Here is an 18,352-nt window from a genome sequence, read left to right on the forward strand (position 1 = left end):
TCGCTCCCGCGCGCTCTGCGCAGCCGCGCTCCCCCTGCCGGAGCCCGCGGGCACCGCGCGCCGGCCGCGGCGGGGCGGGCGGGTGAGCAGGGCGGGGCCACGCGACCCCCCGCGGCCGGCGCGGCACGCCCCCCGCCACGGCCTCCGCCAATGGCGCGCCTGCAGGCCCGTGACGGACAGGCGCGGCGGCGAGCAGGAAGGAGGGCGAGCGCGTTGCTGCTGGTTGTGCGGGGCAGGTCGGGCTCCTCGGAGGGGGCAGTCCGTGCGCCCGGCGCCATGGCCCTGAGCAGGAGGGAAGGTAAGGCCGGGTCAAGCCGCGCCGGGGGAGGGGGCATCGAGCCGAGGCGTCTCTGCTGCCGCGCGCGCTCTTTGGGGCCCCGGGAGGCGGCCGTTAACGGCCCCCGGCGCGGCCGCCCTCCGCCGAGGCGCGGTTCCGTCCGGGCGTACCGCGCTGCCGTGGTTCCTCACGGCCGCACCACCGGACTCGCGTGTCCCTCTTCTCGGCGCCCTTCCCCGCGGGTGAGGGCGGTGGGAAGCCGGGAGTGGGCGGGGAGCCGGCAGCGTGGGAGGCGGGCGGCCTGCGGCCGCCCCGGGGACTGCCTGCCCGGGGAGGGACGCTGAGGTGAAGCCGGAGAAGGGCGGGTGGCGGGCGCGCTGGGGCGCGGCTCCGCGGGCGGCGGCGGCGCGGCCTCGGGGCTGAGCGCTTCTCGGAGCACCTGTGAGGTGCCCCTCTGACTCGGAGGCGCCGGGGAGAGTTTCTGCTGTGTATTCCCGACTGGGAGCGGGGAGTAAATAAAACTGCTTCTTTAAGCACAAAGTATTTTAACATGAACAGCTTTTTTTTCTCAGTGTGCGTTTGCATGTGTGCTCGTTGTTAGTGACCACGCAGCTTGGCTTATTTAAAGCGAGTTAACGCAGTTCTGAAATAATCATAGTACTGTGCTTGAAAATAAAAAAAAAAAAAAAAAAAGCATTCCCCTATCCAAGCATAACTTCAGTCCATTTAGTTTGCCTTTATAGTTTATAAGACATGGCTTTGTGCAGGAAGAATGCAATAATAAAAATACAGATGTTCTTTAAGTGAGATCTTGTTCTTAAAGGGAGGTTGAGTAGGGCTGAGCTGTAAGAGAGCTGAACGCTTGCCTACTGCAGTGACTTTGTGGCTGGCTCTTGAGTTTTCAAACGGTTCCTGAAACTGGAATCCTTCCTGTGAGGATAACAACTTGAGAGTGGAACTGAACAGCAAGGGTTAGTGTTTAAGCTGTTTGCTGGCTGACTGCAACTAGTGATAGCTTTGAAGGAAATGTAAAAACAGAGTAGTAGTCTCTGTGTTTTAGATGCAGCTTCATTGCAAGAAATGAAGAAGGCTGATGGAATAACTGTTTTGCATCCAGTGTGACTTTGAGGAAAGGCAGAGTATTACAGATTGATGTCCTCTGGGAGAAAGTTATAGAGTTGGGAAGAGTGAATTGATTCACCAGTAAATAAATGTGTGACTCTAGAGCTGAGAGTGGGGGAAACAAATTCCAAAGTGCTCAAATTGTTTAAAAACAAAGGTCATATAAAGAACCATTTGTTTCTGTAGGGTGGAAGAGAAAGCTAAAATCGTGCTGAGTGACTGTCTTTACTGTGTAAAGTTAGAAATCACTTTTAAGTTTTCTTCAGCCACTCTAAGGAGTGATGACTTAAGATTGGGAAGAAATACAACAAGGAATAAAAGGACGATGGAATGCCATGTAGTCACCCGGGATGAAATAACAAAATTGGAAGAGTTTGCAGCCTCATCTGATCAGCCTCTGCAGCCAATAGCATATATGGAAACTGTTGACTTTCTGTTGTGTAAAGCTATATACATATTTTAAAAGACAAGTGTCTCAGAAAACAGCAGAAGATGATGATTTAGGTGTTTCTCTTTAAAATTGTTTTTGCTCCCGTATATAGGAGTAGGTTGAAGATGCTGAAGATAGACTTTTGTCTGCATTACAAGCGAGCACTAATTTTGTATTGAACTGGGCCATAATACAGAATACATGGGATGGTCAAGAGCTTGTAGGTCATAGGTCTAATTGTCAATGAAGAGAATCTAAATAGCTGAAAGACAGTAAGCCAGCAGTGCAGGTAAGTGAAATGCGCTTCACTTTGCCAGGAAAGGGTTGGGTAGGTGTTACCGAGAAAGGGCAAAGTTTTTTGAGTTTCACGGGGCTTTTTGTTTTTCAGTTGCTCATGTACCAATGATTCCTAACAGGGCTAGAGGTACTAGCAATTGTCATTGTATGTGTTACTGACAGGATGACTATCCTCCCTGGGACAGCTGGTTCATAATTCATAGCTGCTAAACATCATTAATTGCATCTTTAAAGCTGTAGTCATCATTCTTGAAAGCTTGTGCAGCCTCAAGGTAACGCTATCATGAAGGGTTATAGAGTGGTGTTCCATCTGCTAAAGGGTAGAGTTAAGATATTGGTGTAGGTGTCATATACGTTATTGACATTAACTGCTCATATGAAGTAATACAAAAGTTAGTATGCTGTACGAAGGACGATCTAGTGGTACTACAGGAGGCTTCCTATTTGAGAGATTAAACTGAAAATCAAATGCGGCTGATTGCTCGTCATAGTAACAACAGTAAGAAAAGGTTTTAAACTGTGACAGTACTGCCTTGAGAAGTGCTGTTTTCATCTCTCTGTAATGAGTCAAATGGCTTGGACTTGAGGCAGGAATCTCGTAATAGGGATTGAAATGAGATTGCAGTTCCTTAGTTTTAGGGTTTTGTTGGTTTTGGTTGGTTGTTTTTGTTGTTGGGGGGGTTTGTTTGTTTTTTAAATGACTGTATTGGGAATTAAACAGCTTGATTCTTACAGAAAATCATACTTTTTTTTTTTTCTCTAAATGTTTAAGAACAACCTTGCTTCTTACAGATCTTGATTTATTTTTTAAGTTATTTTTGTTTTTTAAACTCAACATAATTTTTGGAAAGCACAAGGTTTTTCTGGAAAAAGAAAGGGTAGAACCCGTTTTTTAGGGTGGGTGTCTTTTCATGTATCAATATATGTTTGTCTAGTAAGGGAAATATTTATTAGAAGTGGAGTTTGATGCCTGACACGGGTTTCTTTTTGGGGCAATCCCAAGCACAAGTACAGGCTGGGTGGAGAATGGATTGAGAGCAGCACAGAGAAAAAGGGCTTGGGAGTGCTGGTGGATGAGAAGCTCAACATGAGCCGGCAATGTGCGCTGGCAGCCCAGAAAGCAAATCGTAACCTGGGCTGTATCAAAAGAAGCGTGGCCAGCAGGTCGAGGGAAGTGATTCTGCCCCTCTACTCAGCTCTCGTGAGACCCCACCTGGAATACTGCATTCAGCTCTGGAGTCCCCAACACAAGAAGGACATGGAGCTGCTGGAGCGGGTCCAGAGGAGGGTCACAAAGATGATCTGAGGACTGGAGCACCTCTGCTATGAAGACAGGCTGAGAGAGTTGGGGCTGTTCAGCCTGGAGAAGAGAAGGCTCCGGGGTGATCTTATTGCAGCCTTCCAGTACTTAAAGGGGGCCTTCAGATTGGACATAAGAAACTTTTCACTCAGAGGGTGGTAAGGCAGTGGAACAGGTTGCCCAGAGAAGTTGTAGATGCCCCATCCCTGGAAGTGTTCAAGGCCGGGTTGGATGAGGCTTTGAGCAACCTGGTGTAGTGGAGGGTTTCCCTGCCCATGGCATGGAGGTTGGAACTAGATGATCTTTGAGGTCCCTTCCAACCCAAACCATTCTATGATTCTTTTGCTCTAGGAGAGGTATCTTGCCACTCTTCCCCCCACCCCTCAAGCAATTAACAATGCATGTTGCTTTCAGTGACCAAAGATTTATTACAGCACACCAAGATCTAAATTTTATTTGGATTGCAGTTGAATAAATCACAAATATCTGGGTTTTGTGGTTAAATATAGAAGTTGCACTAGAGCAAGTGGAATTGACTTTGCCATTAAAACTTTTGGGGGTGAGGTGTTGAGGGGAGAGACTTTTAACGCCTTTTTTTGTTGCTGACTTCAGCCTTGTGCCTGGATGAGAAATCTAGCCAAGGAGAAAGGATAACGTAGTGATGAAAGAAGAGACAGAAATGATAGATTCACTGGCTTTGTATTTAGAAAGTGTGAGGGTAATTTGGGCTCACAGATATCTGAATATGTAGAACCTGACATAATGTGGTCTTCAGGGTTGTGTGTTTTGTCTGGGAGTTTTGTTGTGGGTTTTTTGGGGGGATTATTTCTTTTTAGAAATCATACTTTGAAGCAATTCTTTTCTACTCTGCAGTGAGATAGGATGGTCCACAAGAAATAAACACGACTCTGTTTAAACATACTAGGATGTTTTTAGAAATGGGTGTATGTACTTTTGTTATTTAGTAGATGCAGTGAGTGGGGAGGAGGTGATGTGTGCCGTTTTGGTGTATTGATTTGGGGTTATTTTACCTTTTAAAACAATCAATGTGTGATGCCTTTCACTCAACACTAGTTTTGAGCTTGTTATCAGTAGATATCTGGAATCTATGGGCTATCTTGGAGCAATCTGTAAAAAGTTAAGATTGTGTTGTGATTTAACCCCAGCCAGCAACTAAGCCCCATGCAGCTGCTCGCTCACTCTCCCCAAGGTGGGATGGGGGAGAGAATCAGAAGGATAAAAGTGAGAACACTTTTGGATTGAGATAAAGACAGTTTAACAGGTTAAGCAAAAGCTGCACACAAGCAAAGCAAAACAAAGATTTCGTTCACTGCTTCCCATTGCAGGCAGGTGTGTAGCCATCTCTAAGGAAGCAGGGCTCCATCACACATAACAGTGACTTGGGAAGACAAATGCAATCACCCTGAATGTCCCCCCCCATCCTTCTTCTTCCTTCACTTTTATATGCTGAGCATGATGTCATATGGTGTGGGATATCCCTTTGGTCAGTTGGGGTCAGCTGTCTCAGCTGTGTCCCCTCCCAACTGCTTGTGCACCCCCAGCCTGCCTGCTGGTGGGGTGGTGAGAGAAACAGAAAAGGCCTTGAGTCTGCATAAGCACTGCTCAGCTAAAACATTTCTCTATTAATCAGTACCTTTTTAGTCAAAAATCCAAAACATAGCCCTTTGCTAGCTACTATGAAGAAAATTAACTCTGTCCTAGCCAAAACCAGAACAGATTGCTATTTCCAGTAGGCAACATGTGGTTTCTTATGTTTTCAGTTTTCTTTAATTTCAGTTCTCTTTAATTCCGAAGGCTGAAAATTCTCTAGAAGTTTGTGTTTATATTGAGGGTTGCCTAATGGCTTACATTAAAACTCCCTTTATGACTAGAAAGAAAAGAAATATTCTCTCTCATTAAAACTTCCAGTACTTTGTAATGATGGGACATTTGGTATAATATTGATTGATGTTATGTGTGTATGTGGGGACACTTGCAGAAATTGCTGGATATTATGTTACAATCAAATACTCAAGTCATAGCAAAGTGTGATATATTTCCTCTCTGAAGAAGGCTATGTAGACATTCAATTGTATTTCTATTTTATATAATGTGAACTTATGAAGATTCCTTTTAAATATAACTTAAAAGATGCACAGTCTTGTTGAACTAATATCAGTGATATTAGCCCTGCCAGTTTCATGGTTTATTGTGTAAAAGTGAGTACATTGAGCTTCATTTTATTTTCATATGAGCAGAGGTAGCAACCTATCTCTTTAAAATGTCCAGATTTTTAAATTTATTTTCAGTAATCTGAACTCTGAATGACTTTTTCCTACTGTTTTCAGCTACTCTTATAGCAGTACTTTAGGCAGTTGTAGAACTATTTGTCTGTTTTCCATGTCACCCATAGCATCTTCCGTAACATTCAGCTTTAGCCCACATGTGTTGTATAGCTTGATGCTCACTTCAAGCCATATGCTGTTTGCTTCTGGGTAAGAGTTCTTTAGGTTGATGTAAGGTTTAAACTTTCTGAAATTTAGAAAGTTTACACCTGTGCTGGCAGGGAACTGGTCTTGCTGACCAGTGATGTTATAAGTACATAGCCTTTTTTTTTTTTTTTTTTCTTCCCCCCTTCCCTCCAAAATCTGCCTTACAAGCGGAGGAGGGGGAAGGAAGAGTCTTTCAGCTATGGTTTACAGTTGGCCCAACTATGAGCAACGAGAATTATTATTAATAATAAGAATATTCAGCAAAGCTGAGGTTCTTTAGTAAGGGTGGGTGAGATGTCTTTAGACATTTTGTGTGTCTGTTTGATTTTGCCAGGTAAGATCAAGATAATGATGCAGTATGAGAAATGTTTTGTTAAGTATTTGTGAAAGATGCTTAGAAAAATGAATAGCGTGGACAAATTGAAATAATGGTGAAGGTGCTCTGTTTTCCCAGGGCTATAGTAGGAGCACACATCTTGCAAGGTTTCATTATGAGGCAGGCAGTTCTTAAAAACAGCTGGAACAAAATCCTGATGTTCTCATTGTGGTGGTTATGTCACTTCTTACTATATGTGTCATGTCAGGTTTATTAAATGTCTAGGAGCTTGTGGCCTTTGTTGAGACAGGATGGCACAATCAGTCAGATTCTTACTGAATTAGTCATGCAGAATTTACTGACAGATATAACACCGTTGTTAGTGATTTGAAACTGCAGTGTGACACCAAGGTTGTGCTTGGTGAAGCCGAATCAGTTTTGTCTAAGCTAAGAAGAGAAAACAAATGTCCGCTTTTGTAGTGAATAATTTTTTTGTCTCTGCAATTACTATAGACTGTGTTGACCTGGATGCACACAAGTCAATCTCTGAGTGGTAAATCACTCTCCCATTGTGACTCGCTCCTTAATTTAGGTGAATACATAAATGTTAGGTATGTAATCACTATATTCTTTTTCTTTCTTTCCTTTCTACCCTATTGACATGTGTTGTACACTTAAATAAGTTGCTTTTGTTCAAAAGTTGCCTCAAAGATAGAATGGTGTATTACTGAGTTTTGGACAACAAAGTGGTTTTCCATGTATTATAAAAATTGGTGCTAGGTGAAAGGATAAATGGAGCCATGTTTTATGGACTACTATATTAGAACACAAGACTGAAGCTTTTTTATGCTATGTGGTTCTTGAACTGTAATAATAAGACAGGATTAAAAACTAGGAAATTAACATCTGATTTTAATGTCTAATGGGATGTAGAACACTAATAAATGCTGTTTCATTGAGAATAATGTCAGAGGTCTTGAGATGAACTTCGATACCATGAAGTTAGTGCTACACACTAGACTTAAAACAGCAGCATCTGAGCTTCTTGTGCAGCTCCCTGTGACATTTTGGTTAACAACCGTACTGAGATTCATACAGCTGATACCTAGTAGTTCAAGCACAGAATTCGTGAGACCTTGAATACAAATAAATACTTCTGTTATTTGATTCCCAAACAGTACGTGTGAGTTCTCCTTTTTCTCACTGAATACGTAATAATAGCTTTAGCAGTTAAGAGTAGAACAATCTATGTTACGTGGAATGTCAGTGAGATCAATTGCAGAACTGGGGAATAGGACCATTCCCACCTTACATGTAGATGTTCTGTCAAAAACTGTACAATTTTTTCCCTTTAAGCTGTCATTCAAGTTTTATGAGGTTAGTAGAACTAAAAGGTGGTGTAAGGAGCTAGTCAAGTTAAAAATAGTCAGTTTGTGATATCAGCATTTCACCATGGTGTTCCTGCTCAGTCGTAATTCCAGAGTTTTGTAGTTGCAAAAAAAACCAAGACCAAGCAATGCACCTTGCTTAACAGCTGCTGACCCAGATGATAATAGCTTGGGGGGGAAATGGGGTGGACAGCCTTTGTTCAAAAAAGTGCTTTCTTTGCAAAGGCAGATTTTTTAAGAGTAAGATGTATGAGACTGAGAGACTGTGCCTTCCAGATCAGAAGACTCTTCTTCAGAATCAAGGTTACTAACCTGTAGGGAAATCTTCAGAGGAAACAGATTACTATGTAATATGGGATTCCGTAATATAGTAAGGAGAGGCAGAAAAAGTACCAAGGCCAAAAAACTTGAGCTTCTCAAATGTGAATAGCAAGCATGATGTGTGTGTTTTATGCCAAAGGTGATTAAGCACTGGAAATGAAACTAATGTGAACTATTTAGTTCCTCTGCTTCGTGAAGGGTCTCCAGAGTCGTTTGAAATGTATTGAAAGTAATCAGACATGCGTTGTTGGTCTCAGTGTGGGTAGGTGTGTAAAATGACTTCTTCCAGTCATTGAGACAAGATAGCCTAGTGCTTTTTCTGGCCTTAAGGTGCAAGTGAATTCCACACTGAAATTTGAAGGTGAAAAATTACTATCTTCCTCAAAAAAGAATTTCAGAGAATAACAGTGTTGTTCAGAAACAAGGACTATACAAATTTATAGATAGATGCAGTTAAGTCTGAAGTATGAAAACTGAAGATGTTGCAGATGATCTGGAGAATGGCATCCTCTTTGACCAAACACAAGATCTCGTAATATGTTGGCTTCTATGTTTGTCTGCGAGATAGTCAGCTTCAGCCAGAATTTACTGCAGCAGATCTTTCAGTACATACTTTTATCCTGTTTTGTCCTTTAGCTACCCTCGTAAGAGCCTGTTACCATAGCTTCAGCTGCAGGATGAGGACTGCTTGCACACTGTGAACGCAAAGCGAAGTACTGTAAAATTGGAGGCTTCCTATTCCTATGTATATAAAACTGTACTTTGACCACAGCTAGAGTTCTGCAGATTTCACACATTTTTCCCCTTTTGGAAGGATTGATTTTGTTATTCCCATGACAGTGCTTTGCTTTGGTTTGTACACACTCTGTGTATGGTGGAATGGAAATATGTCGCTCTTGGCAAAGTTGACCTCGCTGGTAGCAGTAAAATTACATTTTCCTTTTCTTCCTTCTGACTTCAATAAGAGCATCCCTTCTTAAATATAACATACAGCCTTATGATGATCTGAACCATCAGGCTATACAATATGTAATTGGATGTGACTGCATTTTTTTTCTTTTCTTCATCTCTCTTGTGCAGTTTAAAAATTTTTTGAAATAGGAAAGTCATAAAAATGAGGGGGAGTGGGAAAATTATATCTTGTTCAGCTTCCATGGAATGTTTTGTTCTAGTTAATTCCTCCTCTTCCTCTTTGGTTTTAATCTGTTGGTAGTTGCTGACCTGGTATCCCAAGTCTGGGAATCTTCTCTACAGCTAAGTGATCGCTACTCAAAGATTTTCAACATTAATGTTTAAATAGCTAGTTATTGCCCTCAGGGCTAGAACGTGTGTGTGCATGTGCACACTGTCTTGACTTAATCCAAGCCTCTGGTCTCTGCCATTTCTAGCAATGGTTCTGGAGTCTTTGAGTTTTCAACTGTGTCCTTTTTGTTTGGCTTGTGGCATTTTGACTGTGGGGGTTGATGATTGGAGGTTTTGATTTTTGTCTGGGAACAATGCTGTGTGGCTTTTCTTGTATGGTGAAATTCAAGTCAAGATTAATAAATTTAATTATCCTCAGAGGTCCTGTGTGTTGATTTCCATTGACTGTAATGGAGGCTCATACTCAGTGCTCATACTGAGTACATCTTGGACGCCCAACAGCTGATCAGCAGAATTGGTGTCTTGTACACACTGGGTCTCTGGAGGGCTGTCTAATGTGTAAACAAAGTATGACACCTTGCATGTCTCTACCATTAGGCACTGTAACTGCAAACTGAATTTTACCCCTAGTGTCTGAAAATAGACTAGTTGCCTTTGTGTTTTTGTGACTTACGGAGCCATGACCTAATCACTGTGTGTTAGGCCAAACAAATATAGATTGAAGACCTTTGTTCATCAGTTTGGCCAGTTGAGCAGCTCCTTCAGAAAGAATCCAGATCACCTAAAACATGAAACTCCATCCTGTATGGTTAAAGGGCAAGTAAGCTTTGTTGGGAATAGTAACAGGGAATGGCTAGTAGCTTCTAACCAGAAGTTATCATCAGTCTTCCATCTGCTAGCTGATAAGAATGGCAGGCTGACTAACATTTTCTGTAGGTAACAGTCTCTTAAAATTAAAACGCTTTTGTGTGCTGTTGCTTTGGGTCCTAATGAAATCCAGGTGTCTCTTTTTCAAGGTCCCCTTGAGCATCTCTGTCAAGAGTTGACTGTTCAGCATGATTAGGGAAGAAGAGATTATCCGGGCAATGAGGCTGTTATACTCAACTAGATGAGGCCCTAAGCAATCTGCTGAAGTTGGTCCTACTCTGAGCATTAGGATTAGATGAGATGATGTCTGGAGGTCCCTTCCAACCTTAATGGTTCTGTGATTTTTGTGACCGTTCTGTAAAGTAACAGCCTTCATAGGAGATGTGATACTTACATAATAAAAGAGACTTCAAGGATTTAGATTCTTTTGAATATCAGAGAGTAATTCTGCACTGACAGAGATGAACTGAACATTTTAATGAGGCCTTGTCCATATGTTCTGCATGTGGATAATCATTCCGTCTGCTCTTTCCATCCTCTTCTATTCTGCTGTACTATCTTTTCTTCTACTTGAGCAGAAATAGCAGGTTAACACATCTTACGCATGGGATGATCTCAGAAGAAATTCCTGACTTTTCTGTTTTTGGAAAACTCTACTGTTTGTAGGAGAGAGAGAGAGAGACCAAGTAGAGCAACTTGCAAGCTTCGCAGAGCTCTGATGTGTTCACTGCTCTTGATACCACTTATTTTATTCTTGCTGCCCAAGTTGCATTTGAGTAGGCAGAAGGCAACCAATTGAGAAACATGGTGGGGATGCTTACAGTATGTGTGGTAAGTAGCCAAAAGTATGTAGCAGACATTGTCCACAGAAATGTTTTTGAGGAAACTGTTGCCTCCTAAACTCAGCTGGACAGCAACGCTTCTGATGTTGTTCAGAACTTTATTTGTTTAGTTATTCAGCATGCTTTTATTGCAGTCTGTAGTCTTAACTGAGTTTTAAGTCATGCTGTTAACGCCAGGAGAACCTTTATAAATCCGCATTGCTGTTCCAGTATTGGCATGTGTGTGTTTGTGGGTAGTCTGCTTATGTGCATAAGAAACTTAAAGTGGTGTCATTTTAATACTTAGATGCCAAACAATGCATTTATTTGAAGGAGGCTTTTTACTCTTATCACAGAATTGTTGTAGAAAGATCCTGGATGTTCACAATTTGCATCACTAGCCAGCATGTGTTCTGCACTCTTATTTTTTGAGGTTATATTTTCCTTTGTTTATGTTATGTCAAACTGTAGAGACCTGTTGCTCTTTCAGTTTTCTGATATATTTGTACTTCACTATTGCCACACAAGTTGTCAAGAATTAGCCATGGAACTAGTTTGATAGCTATTACAACCTCATCTCATTTTGGAAAATACTGACCCCTTTTGTCACTGAGGATTTCCTGGAAAGATGTATCTTCTGGTGTTGCCATCAGCTCATTGCACAGTAGGAATGTTCAGTGCTTTCAATTACAGGCTGGGTATTTTGATAGTGTTGCGTGTTTTCATCTGGAAAATGGATTTGTTTCACTTTTGAAATCTAAATAAAAAACTTTCTTAGAAGACAAAGCTAGAGTATGTAAGCTTTTCACGTTGTAGGTCTATTAGTATTGAAGTTTCCTACTGAAAACTTCCAGGCAGTTGAATGAGATGATTGTTGTAGGTCCCTTCAAACTGGAATATTATATTCTAACTGCAGAAATGTACTCACTATTCTCTTAATCTTGTGTTTACAGCTCTCTCTTTCTCAGACACAAGACCACAGTGCTTTTTTGAAGCTATAGAAGTACACGGAAGCTACATACTTGACTGTGAAATGGCATAGGCTCTTAACAACGCTGTGAGGAAAGTTTGCGTTTAAATATCATTTCTAGTGAAAGTACAGTGGCTCTACAGATTAAAATCTTCCACTGTTGGCTTTTTAAACTGTTATTTGCCACTACTATAAGCCAAATTACACTTCCTTTTATTTTAAGTGGAAGACTTGGTCAGTGAGATTTCTGTGAGGAAGCTGAGCAACATCTCATCCTGTTGCTCCATACGAGCTGTATGTATGCTTTTTTGTGTACTGCCCTTAAATGTGACTGTGCCTTAGGTACTGCTGAAGTAGTAAGCAAAGTTCAAGGTCTTGGTTACTGCATTAAGATGTTATGTGGTTTTTATTTCTTTAAGAAAAACAACAGCCATGCAATGGGTGTTAGTAGTAACTTAATCTTTCTTTGATGTCTGTCTCGTACACCATTAATGTACCTAATGAAAGTCAATTTATCTGGTATTGTTTGACATGTGATGACTCCTTTTTGCTACCTTTCATTTCAGAGACCTGTTTTAAATCTCTTATTGGTCTAAATTTATCATACCGTGGTCTAAATCTGTCATATATATAATGAATCCAAAACCTGTTTTGTGTAATAGGGCCACCGTTGCATTGGGGAAGGCTTTTCCACCGTTGCGTTGGGGAAGGCTTTTCTTTGCCTGGTAACCTTCGTAATAACTAAGATAAATTTTGTCTGCTTCTTGTTAACAAATAAAAGGATCCAGTGTGATCATGTACATCTGATATCTGGCTTAGCTTGTGTACGTGTCTTACCAAATGTAAGTGTAGGTGGTTTTAGTGCTTTCTGTTTGTGGTCAGCCCTGTAGTGTTTACAGGAATTAGAGCTCAATGTAAGAGACTTCTCTAACTAGATTGGTTTATTTTTTCCTGTTAGTTTATTAGAAGAATGTTGCAATACTTCTAGATGCTCATGAGGATTGGCAATTCTTGTTCATCATTAGTCTCTAATATTTTTGTGGCATGGTCTAATAATCCTTGGGCTACATAACACTTCTCACTACTGGCTTAAAATTCTTTTGGCATTTGTTTGCTTATACTAAACAGCCCAAGCTCTCCTTGTTCTTCTGTGTCTTGCTGGTCCTTGAAAAATTCTTCTCTGTGTCTGCTCAGGTTTGACTTCAGCTGGTTTGTACACAGCAGACTTAAGACTGTATGAGGTTTTCGGTGAGATCTCTCTAGATTCATATATTAATCATATATTAATGTAGTACATTTTCCTGTCTCAAATTGAAAAATGCTTGTCCCAGTAGGGTCTTGGATCACATTGTCATTCTACATGACCTCCATCACAGTAGTGGCTCAGTCTCTTTCATGATTGATTAAACACACAGATTTTCATCACCTCCAGCTTAGTAATTTCCATTTAGGAATGTTTGTTTGTCTCCCTAAGTGTGGAGCTGCCCCATCACTCTGGGGGGAAAAAAGTCTGTAAGGTTTCATTTCACTCTTTAATCTTTATAACTTTGTTAACACAGGTAGTGTCAGTGTAACCTGATCTTCCCCTACAGCAAAAGAGCAAAGACTCTCTTCAAACCTCTAGTATTTGGGCCAAGTATTTCTGTTAATATTATTACTGTGCAGTATCTCCTTTTGGCCATATACCTGTCTCTAACATTGTGAAGTTTCCTTTCTATAGTCTTGACCTGCATTCAGTCTATTCCACAAAACTGTTGTGGCATGCATGATTCTTGCCCCTGCCACCACGTGTGTGCACGTAGAGTCTGATGTCTGGCAAATCCAGGTCCATTCAGAATACAGTTATCTTTAGTTGATGATTATAAGAAGTCTAATGCTTCTCTCACCTTTATTTACCTTCAGTGTCTGTTTTTTGAAACTATACATCTCACAGCATAAAGAATCTATCCATTGTAGTGTTGAAGCCCTGTCAGATTACTGGAGGTGAAAGAGTGTGCAAAACGTGGGAAGCACTTCTTCACAGTTTTTTTATATGCATTTCTGTTTGTACTTTGGAGACATCAGCAATGGAAAAACCTTTTTTTTTTTTTTTCATTTAGGAACTAAAATGTCAACTAAGTCTGCTGTGATATCACAGAATTCCAAAATATGATGGTCTCTGGGCTGTGTTCATCTAACCTAGAGGCTTAGTGCTTCCTTCAGTTGTCACTGTGTGACCAGGTGTTCAGAGCTGTATCTTCCTTCAGTAATGTATAGCAATGGGGAAATTTTTCTTCATGTTGCAGAATATATTCACTGTAGAACTCGGAAAGCATCTTTAGTCTTCGTTGGGTTGGGGGTAATGAGCTATTAATTATACCACAGAGAAATAGAGCCACGATAAGCTACTGTGGTAGTTTTTAGGCTTACCATGGATTGAGTGAATTGAAGTCTTCCTTTCATTGATTCTTGCCTGGTCTATGCCCTATAAAACTTCTTGGACTACTATCTGCTGTCCCCAATTTTGTAGGGAAGTAAGGAGGGTTGACAGCAACGCAGAGCTAATGCTAATAAACATTCCGTGTTGCTTTCAACTGCATCCACGTTACTGCCATTCCTGGCCCCTAAACCTCTTAGCTTATCTGCTTTCCCCTCTCACTTCCAGTTTCTCATCTGTTAGTTCGAGCAAATGCTTTGTACTAAGAGGAGAGATGTATTTGCAGTAGTCTGTGCAACAAGGCTTCTCTTTTCTTTTCCCTGTAATTGGCTTCTTCTTGCTGTTCACATTTCTTTACTGTTTGATTACAGGCTCAGTTCCAGAGATAATTCCCCTCAAACTATTCTTTCTCTTCCAGACTGGAACACCAGGTTTTGTAATATGTGAATACAATTTTCAAGAATGTCCTCAAAAATAACCAAGTAGAATATATTAAATGCACTACCTTGTACCTTGTGCATTAATGCTGTGTGTAAATGTGTTTTTCATTGGTTCTGACTCCAAATAGTGTATCTTTCATCTTTCTGTGGTGGTCTTTGTCTTTTCTTGAGGTCTTTTTATTAAAAACGCGTCTCAAAATTGTGTATGCTTGTTTAGAGACATCAGTCTGCTATGAAAATTTGAAAAGTGTTCCCAGATTAGTCTCTTGAAAGACCGCAGGAATCTGTACAGATCCTCCATTAGTTATATTGACTGGAAAACAACAGCAACAAGTAACCCTGTATTTGGCTATGCTGCGGGTATAGTGAGAGCAAGTCTTAGTCCATTTTGGAACTCTGATAGGTTAGATATGTCTCTGGTAGTAGATATTTTTCCTTGAATGTTCTTTATTGCTAATCTCCTGTTAAGAGCTAGTTATTTTTAAGGGTTTGAGCAGTTCTTGCCAGATGGACTCATCTCTGGTGCTGCATAGTGCCAAAGACATCAAGGAGAGTTTTGAATAGGGGAGAAAAGCTGCTCTGTACCATCAGGCAAGACCAGCCTCCTGTGGTTAAGCCAATGCTCATGGATATCACAGGATATCTTTTTTTAAGTAATTGCAGCAATAAAACCCTGAGCAAAGAGCATCCTCTGTCATCTGAAAAATGTTTTGGTAGCTCAGCTCTGAGACTCTTAACTGCAAAGTGTAGTGCTGCTTTGGAGCATGTAAAGCTGCTGAGTATGGCAGAATAGATATTCCTGAGAGCCTAATTTCCTTGTTCATTGATACACAGGACAAACTTGTTCAAAAAGCAGGCAGATCCTTTTTTTTTTTTTTTTTTTTTTTTGCAGGCTAGAATATACTTAGGATTCCAAATAGTTCAGACTAAATCAGTCCATTTTTTCAGCTGCTCTCTATTGATCTCACCTTCTTCATTCTCCAGGGGAAGGTGTACTGCTGGAAACATTGCTTCCTGCTGTTTTCAGAAGGCTTGAAATACATGTGGTTCCACCCAGGGACCTTGTTATGCCTGGGTGTCATGGTGCTTGTTTCCATTCTGTTGTGGTTGTTGAGACTTGACTAGTCCTCTTAAGAGACGACTTTGCAGTGCTGAGATGCGCTGACACAGGTGTGAAGGCTTTGCAGGCAATAAAGAACTCCCTGACTCTGCACCCAGCTGCTTCTTCCTGTGTCTGCTGAAAACTCCAGCCTGTAGGATCGCATGCTGCTTTGGTGTTGGCAGCTAAACCGCATCTTTGCTGAAGCAATCTATTGCTGCTACTGATCTAGATGTTGCTTTCTAAGCAAGAGAGATTTTTGTGGAAGGATACTTTCCTTGGTATTCACACCCTCCAAAGGCAAGTGCTGTTTCAGCTTGCTTTCTCAACCATAGATACTAGAGACGGGGAGAACCCATGCGAATGAGAAGGAATGAAATGTATCAAAACTGGTCTCATATTGCTTTCTGAAGTAATGCTTATGTGCCTATGAATATAGTCTCTATATTTTGAAAAGGAAAGAAAAAAGTGAATTAATTCTTCTTTGTGGGGGTAACTGAACAGAAAAAACTGACTAGAAAAATCAGATTTCAAGCATAAATTTCACTGTAGCTATGAGGAGGCTGGCTCTCCTCAGCAGATTTGGAGAAAATGTATTTCCATATGTAGATTCATCAGTATCTCAATGATCATTTGCTTTGGGAGGATAACTACCTCAATACAAGTGCTTGAATGTTAATTTTGTGTGCTGGTTTTGGCTATGCTAGAGTTAATTTTTTTCTTAACAGCTCCTATGATGCTATGTTTTGGATTTATAGTGAAAAAAGTGTTGATAACAGACTAATGTCTTAGTTATTGCTGAGCCGTGCTTACAGAGCCAAGGCGTTTTCTGCTTCGCACCCCAACCCACCAGCGAGTAGGCTGGGGGGGCACAATGAGTTGGGAGGGAACACAGGTGGGACAGCTGACTCCAACTGACCAAAGGGATATCGCACACCATATGTGGCATCATGCTCAGCATATAAAACTAGGGGAAGAAGGAGGAGGAGGAGGGGGACATTCAGAGTGATGGCGTTTATCTTCCCAAATAACCATTGTGTGTGATGGAGCCCTGCTTCCCTGGAGATGGCTGAACACCTGCCTGCCGATTGGAAGCAGTGAATGAATTCCTTGTTTTGCTTTGCTTGCGTGCGCGGCTTTTGCTTTACCTGTTAAACTGTCTTTATCTCAACCCACGAGTTTTCTCAGTTCTACCTTCCTATTCTTTCCCCCATCCCACTGTAGGAGGAGTGAGCAAGCAGCTGTTTTGGGTCTAGCTGCCTACTGAGGTTAAACCATGACATTTAGTAATGGCACTACTGGACTTCATTAAAATGCTGCTGTGTGAGTAGCAGTACTCAGGGAAAGGATCCAGAATAAACCTTTTGGAGATCTGCAAAGGGCAGTTAACTTTGTCTTATTACGCTGCTTATTTCTATCTACTTTCTATAGTCCTCTGAGGAGAGTAATTGTGGATTTTGTCTTTCTAGCTGTAGAATATCCTGGCAAGAGAACCTTATGAAAAGAAAATACACATTTGATACACAGTCACTTGTTGATGTCTGTCTTTCTGGCAACAGTAGTTCTAACCCATAACTTGCACAAAGGATTGTGCTTATTGTCAGGGACAGGTCTGGCAGCTGGTCACGGGTGTTTTTTTTCATGGCAATGAATGATGGACAAGCATAAAAAAAATAGGCTTCATAAGTACAGCTTTCTGCACAAATATCTCTTCAGGCTTATGTCTTGTCACAGGTCTTTTCATAAGGTCAATGATTATTCAAGAGATTGGGCACAGGCAGAGATAAGTGGTCATGTATAAACTAGTAAGAGCTCAAAAAACAGTTTAACAAGACACATTCTCCACTGTAGTTAGTCATTTACATGACTATGAAAACATACCACCAAGGTGTGTGTAGAGTTGGCAGTAAGATAAAGTTTGGCTATCAAGGACTGATATTTTTTTTTCAGTTTTGAAGGAAAGTAATTTATTGAAGAGAATTATGTGATGATAGTATGTTCTGTTAAGTTGCAATAGGAGCCGTTGTTCTTATAACATAAGTCCCTTCCTCTTGGTTAGAATTCTTTTGTTAGGAATCTGCACCAAGTTGCTTGTATAGTTTCCATACACTGTATGTTAAATTTAAAGTTGGAATTTAGATGACATCTTTTTCTCCAAATCTCTCTTTTTCCCTTCTCCCCCATCCCACAATATCTGCTTGACCATGCTGGGGATGTTTTGCAATAGATAAAAATTTCTTAGTATTACTTGAAGTTACACGTTATGAAAAAATATAAAGTGATTGAAATATGCATGCATAAAGATGATAGTTTTGTTGATGAGTAGATTATTTGCATTTATTTCTTTTCTTTAATCAAACGATGCTTGCGTTTCAGTAACTAGTAGCAGATTGCCGGTGTCATGAGAAAGAGGCCCATAAGAGGAAGAGGCGTATAAGAATACTGCTAATTCTGTAGAAATAATTGGGTTACCATGTGTTTCTGCTGCTGTCTACTTTTAGTTTTTCTATGTGATTAAATAGTTGTGGCTTACTGATTTTAATGAGTGATTCAAGTGCAATGCCTCTGTGCCAGAAGAGAGACTTGCATTTTGAGCAGCCTTGTACCACTTGTGTAGGAAGATACTTGTTTTAAGAAATTTAAAAAATTAATG

The 18,352-nt window shown here is 40.9% G+C and overlaps 1 protein-coding gene across 2 annotated transcripts in view; it reads left to right on the top strand.

Annotated features, from left to right (window-relative positions):
• Positions 1-218: 218 nt before the first annotated feature.
• The window catches only part of ERICH1 (glutamate rich 1), an 83,693-nt gene continuing 65,559 nt past the window's right edge, over positions 219-18,352 (top strand). Inside the window, exon 1 of one of the 2 annotated variants that reach the window (XM_086608346.1) lies at positions 219-298. In XM_086608346.1, coding sequence (XP_086464472.1) covers positions 277-298 — 22 coding nt within the window. In that variant the 5' untranslated portion in view covers positions 219-276. The remainder of the gene's footprint in view (positions 299-18,352) is intronic. The other variant, XM_086608345.1, reaches the window with a different exon arrangement.

This window comes from Tauraco erythrolophus, chromosome 2 (genome assembly GCF_009769465.1).
Source record: "Tauraco erythrolophus isolate bTauEry1 chromosome 2, bTauEry1.pri, whole genome shotgun sequence".
NCBI classification, from domain to species: Eukaryota; Metazoa; Chordata; class Aves; order Musophagiformes; family Musophagidae; genus Tauraco; species Tauraco erythrolophus.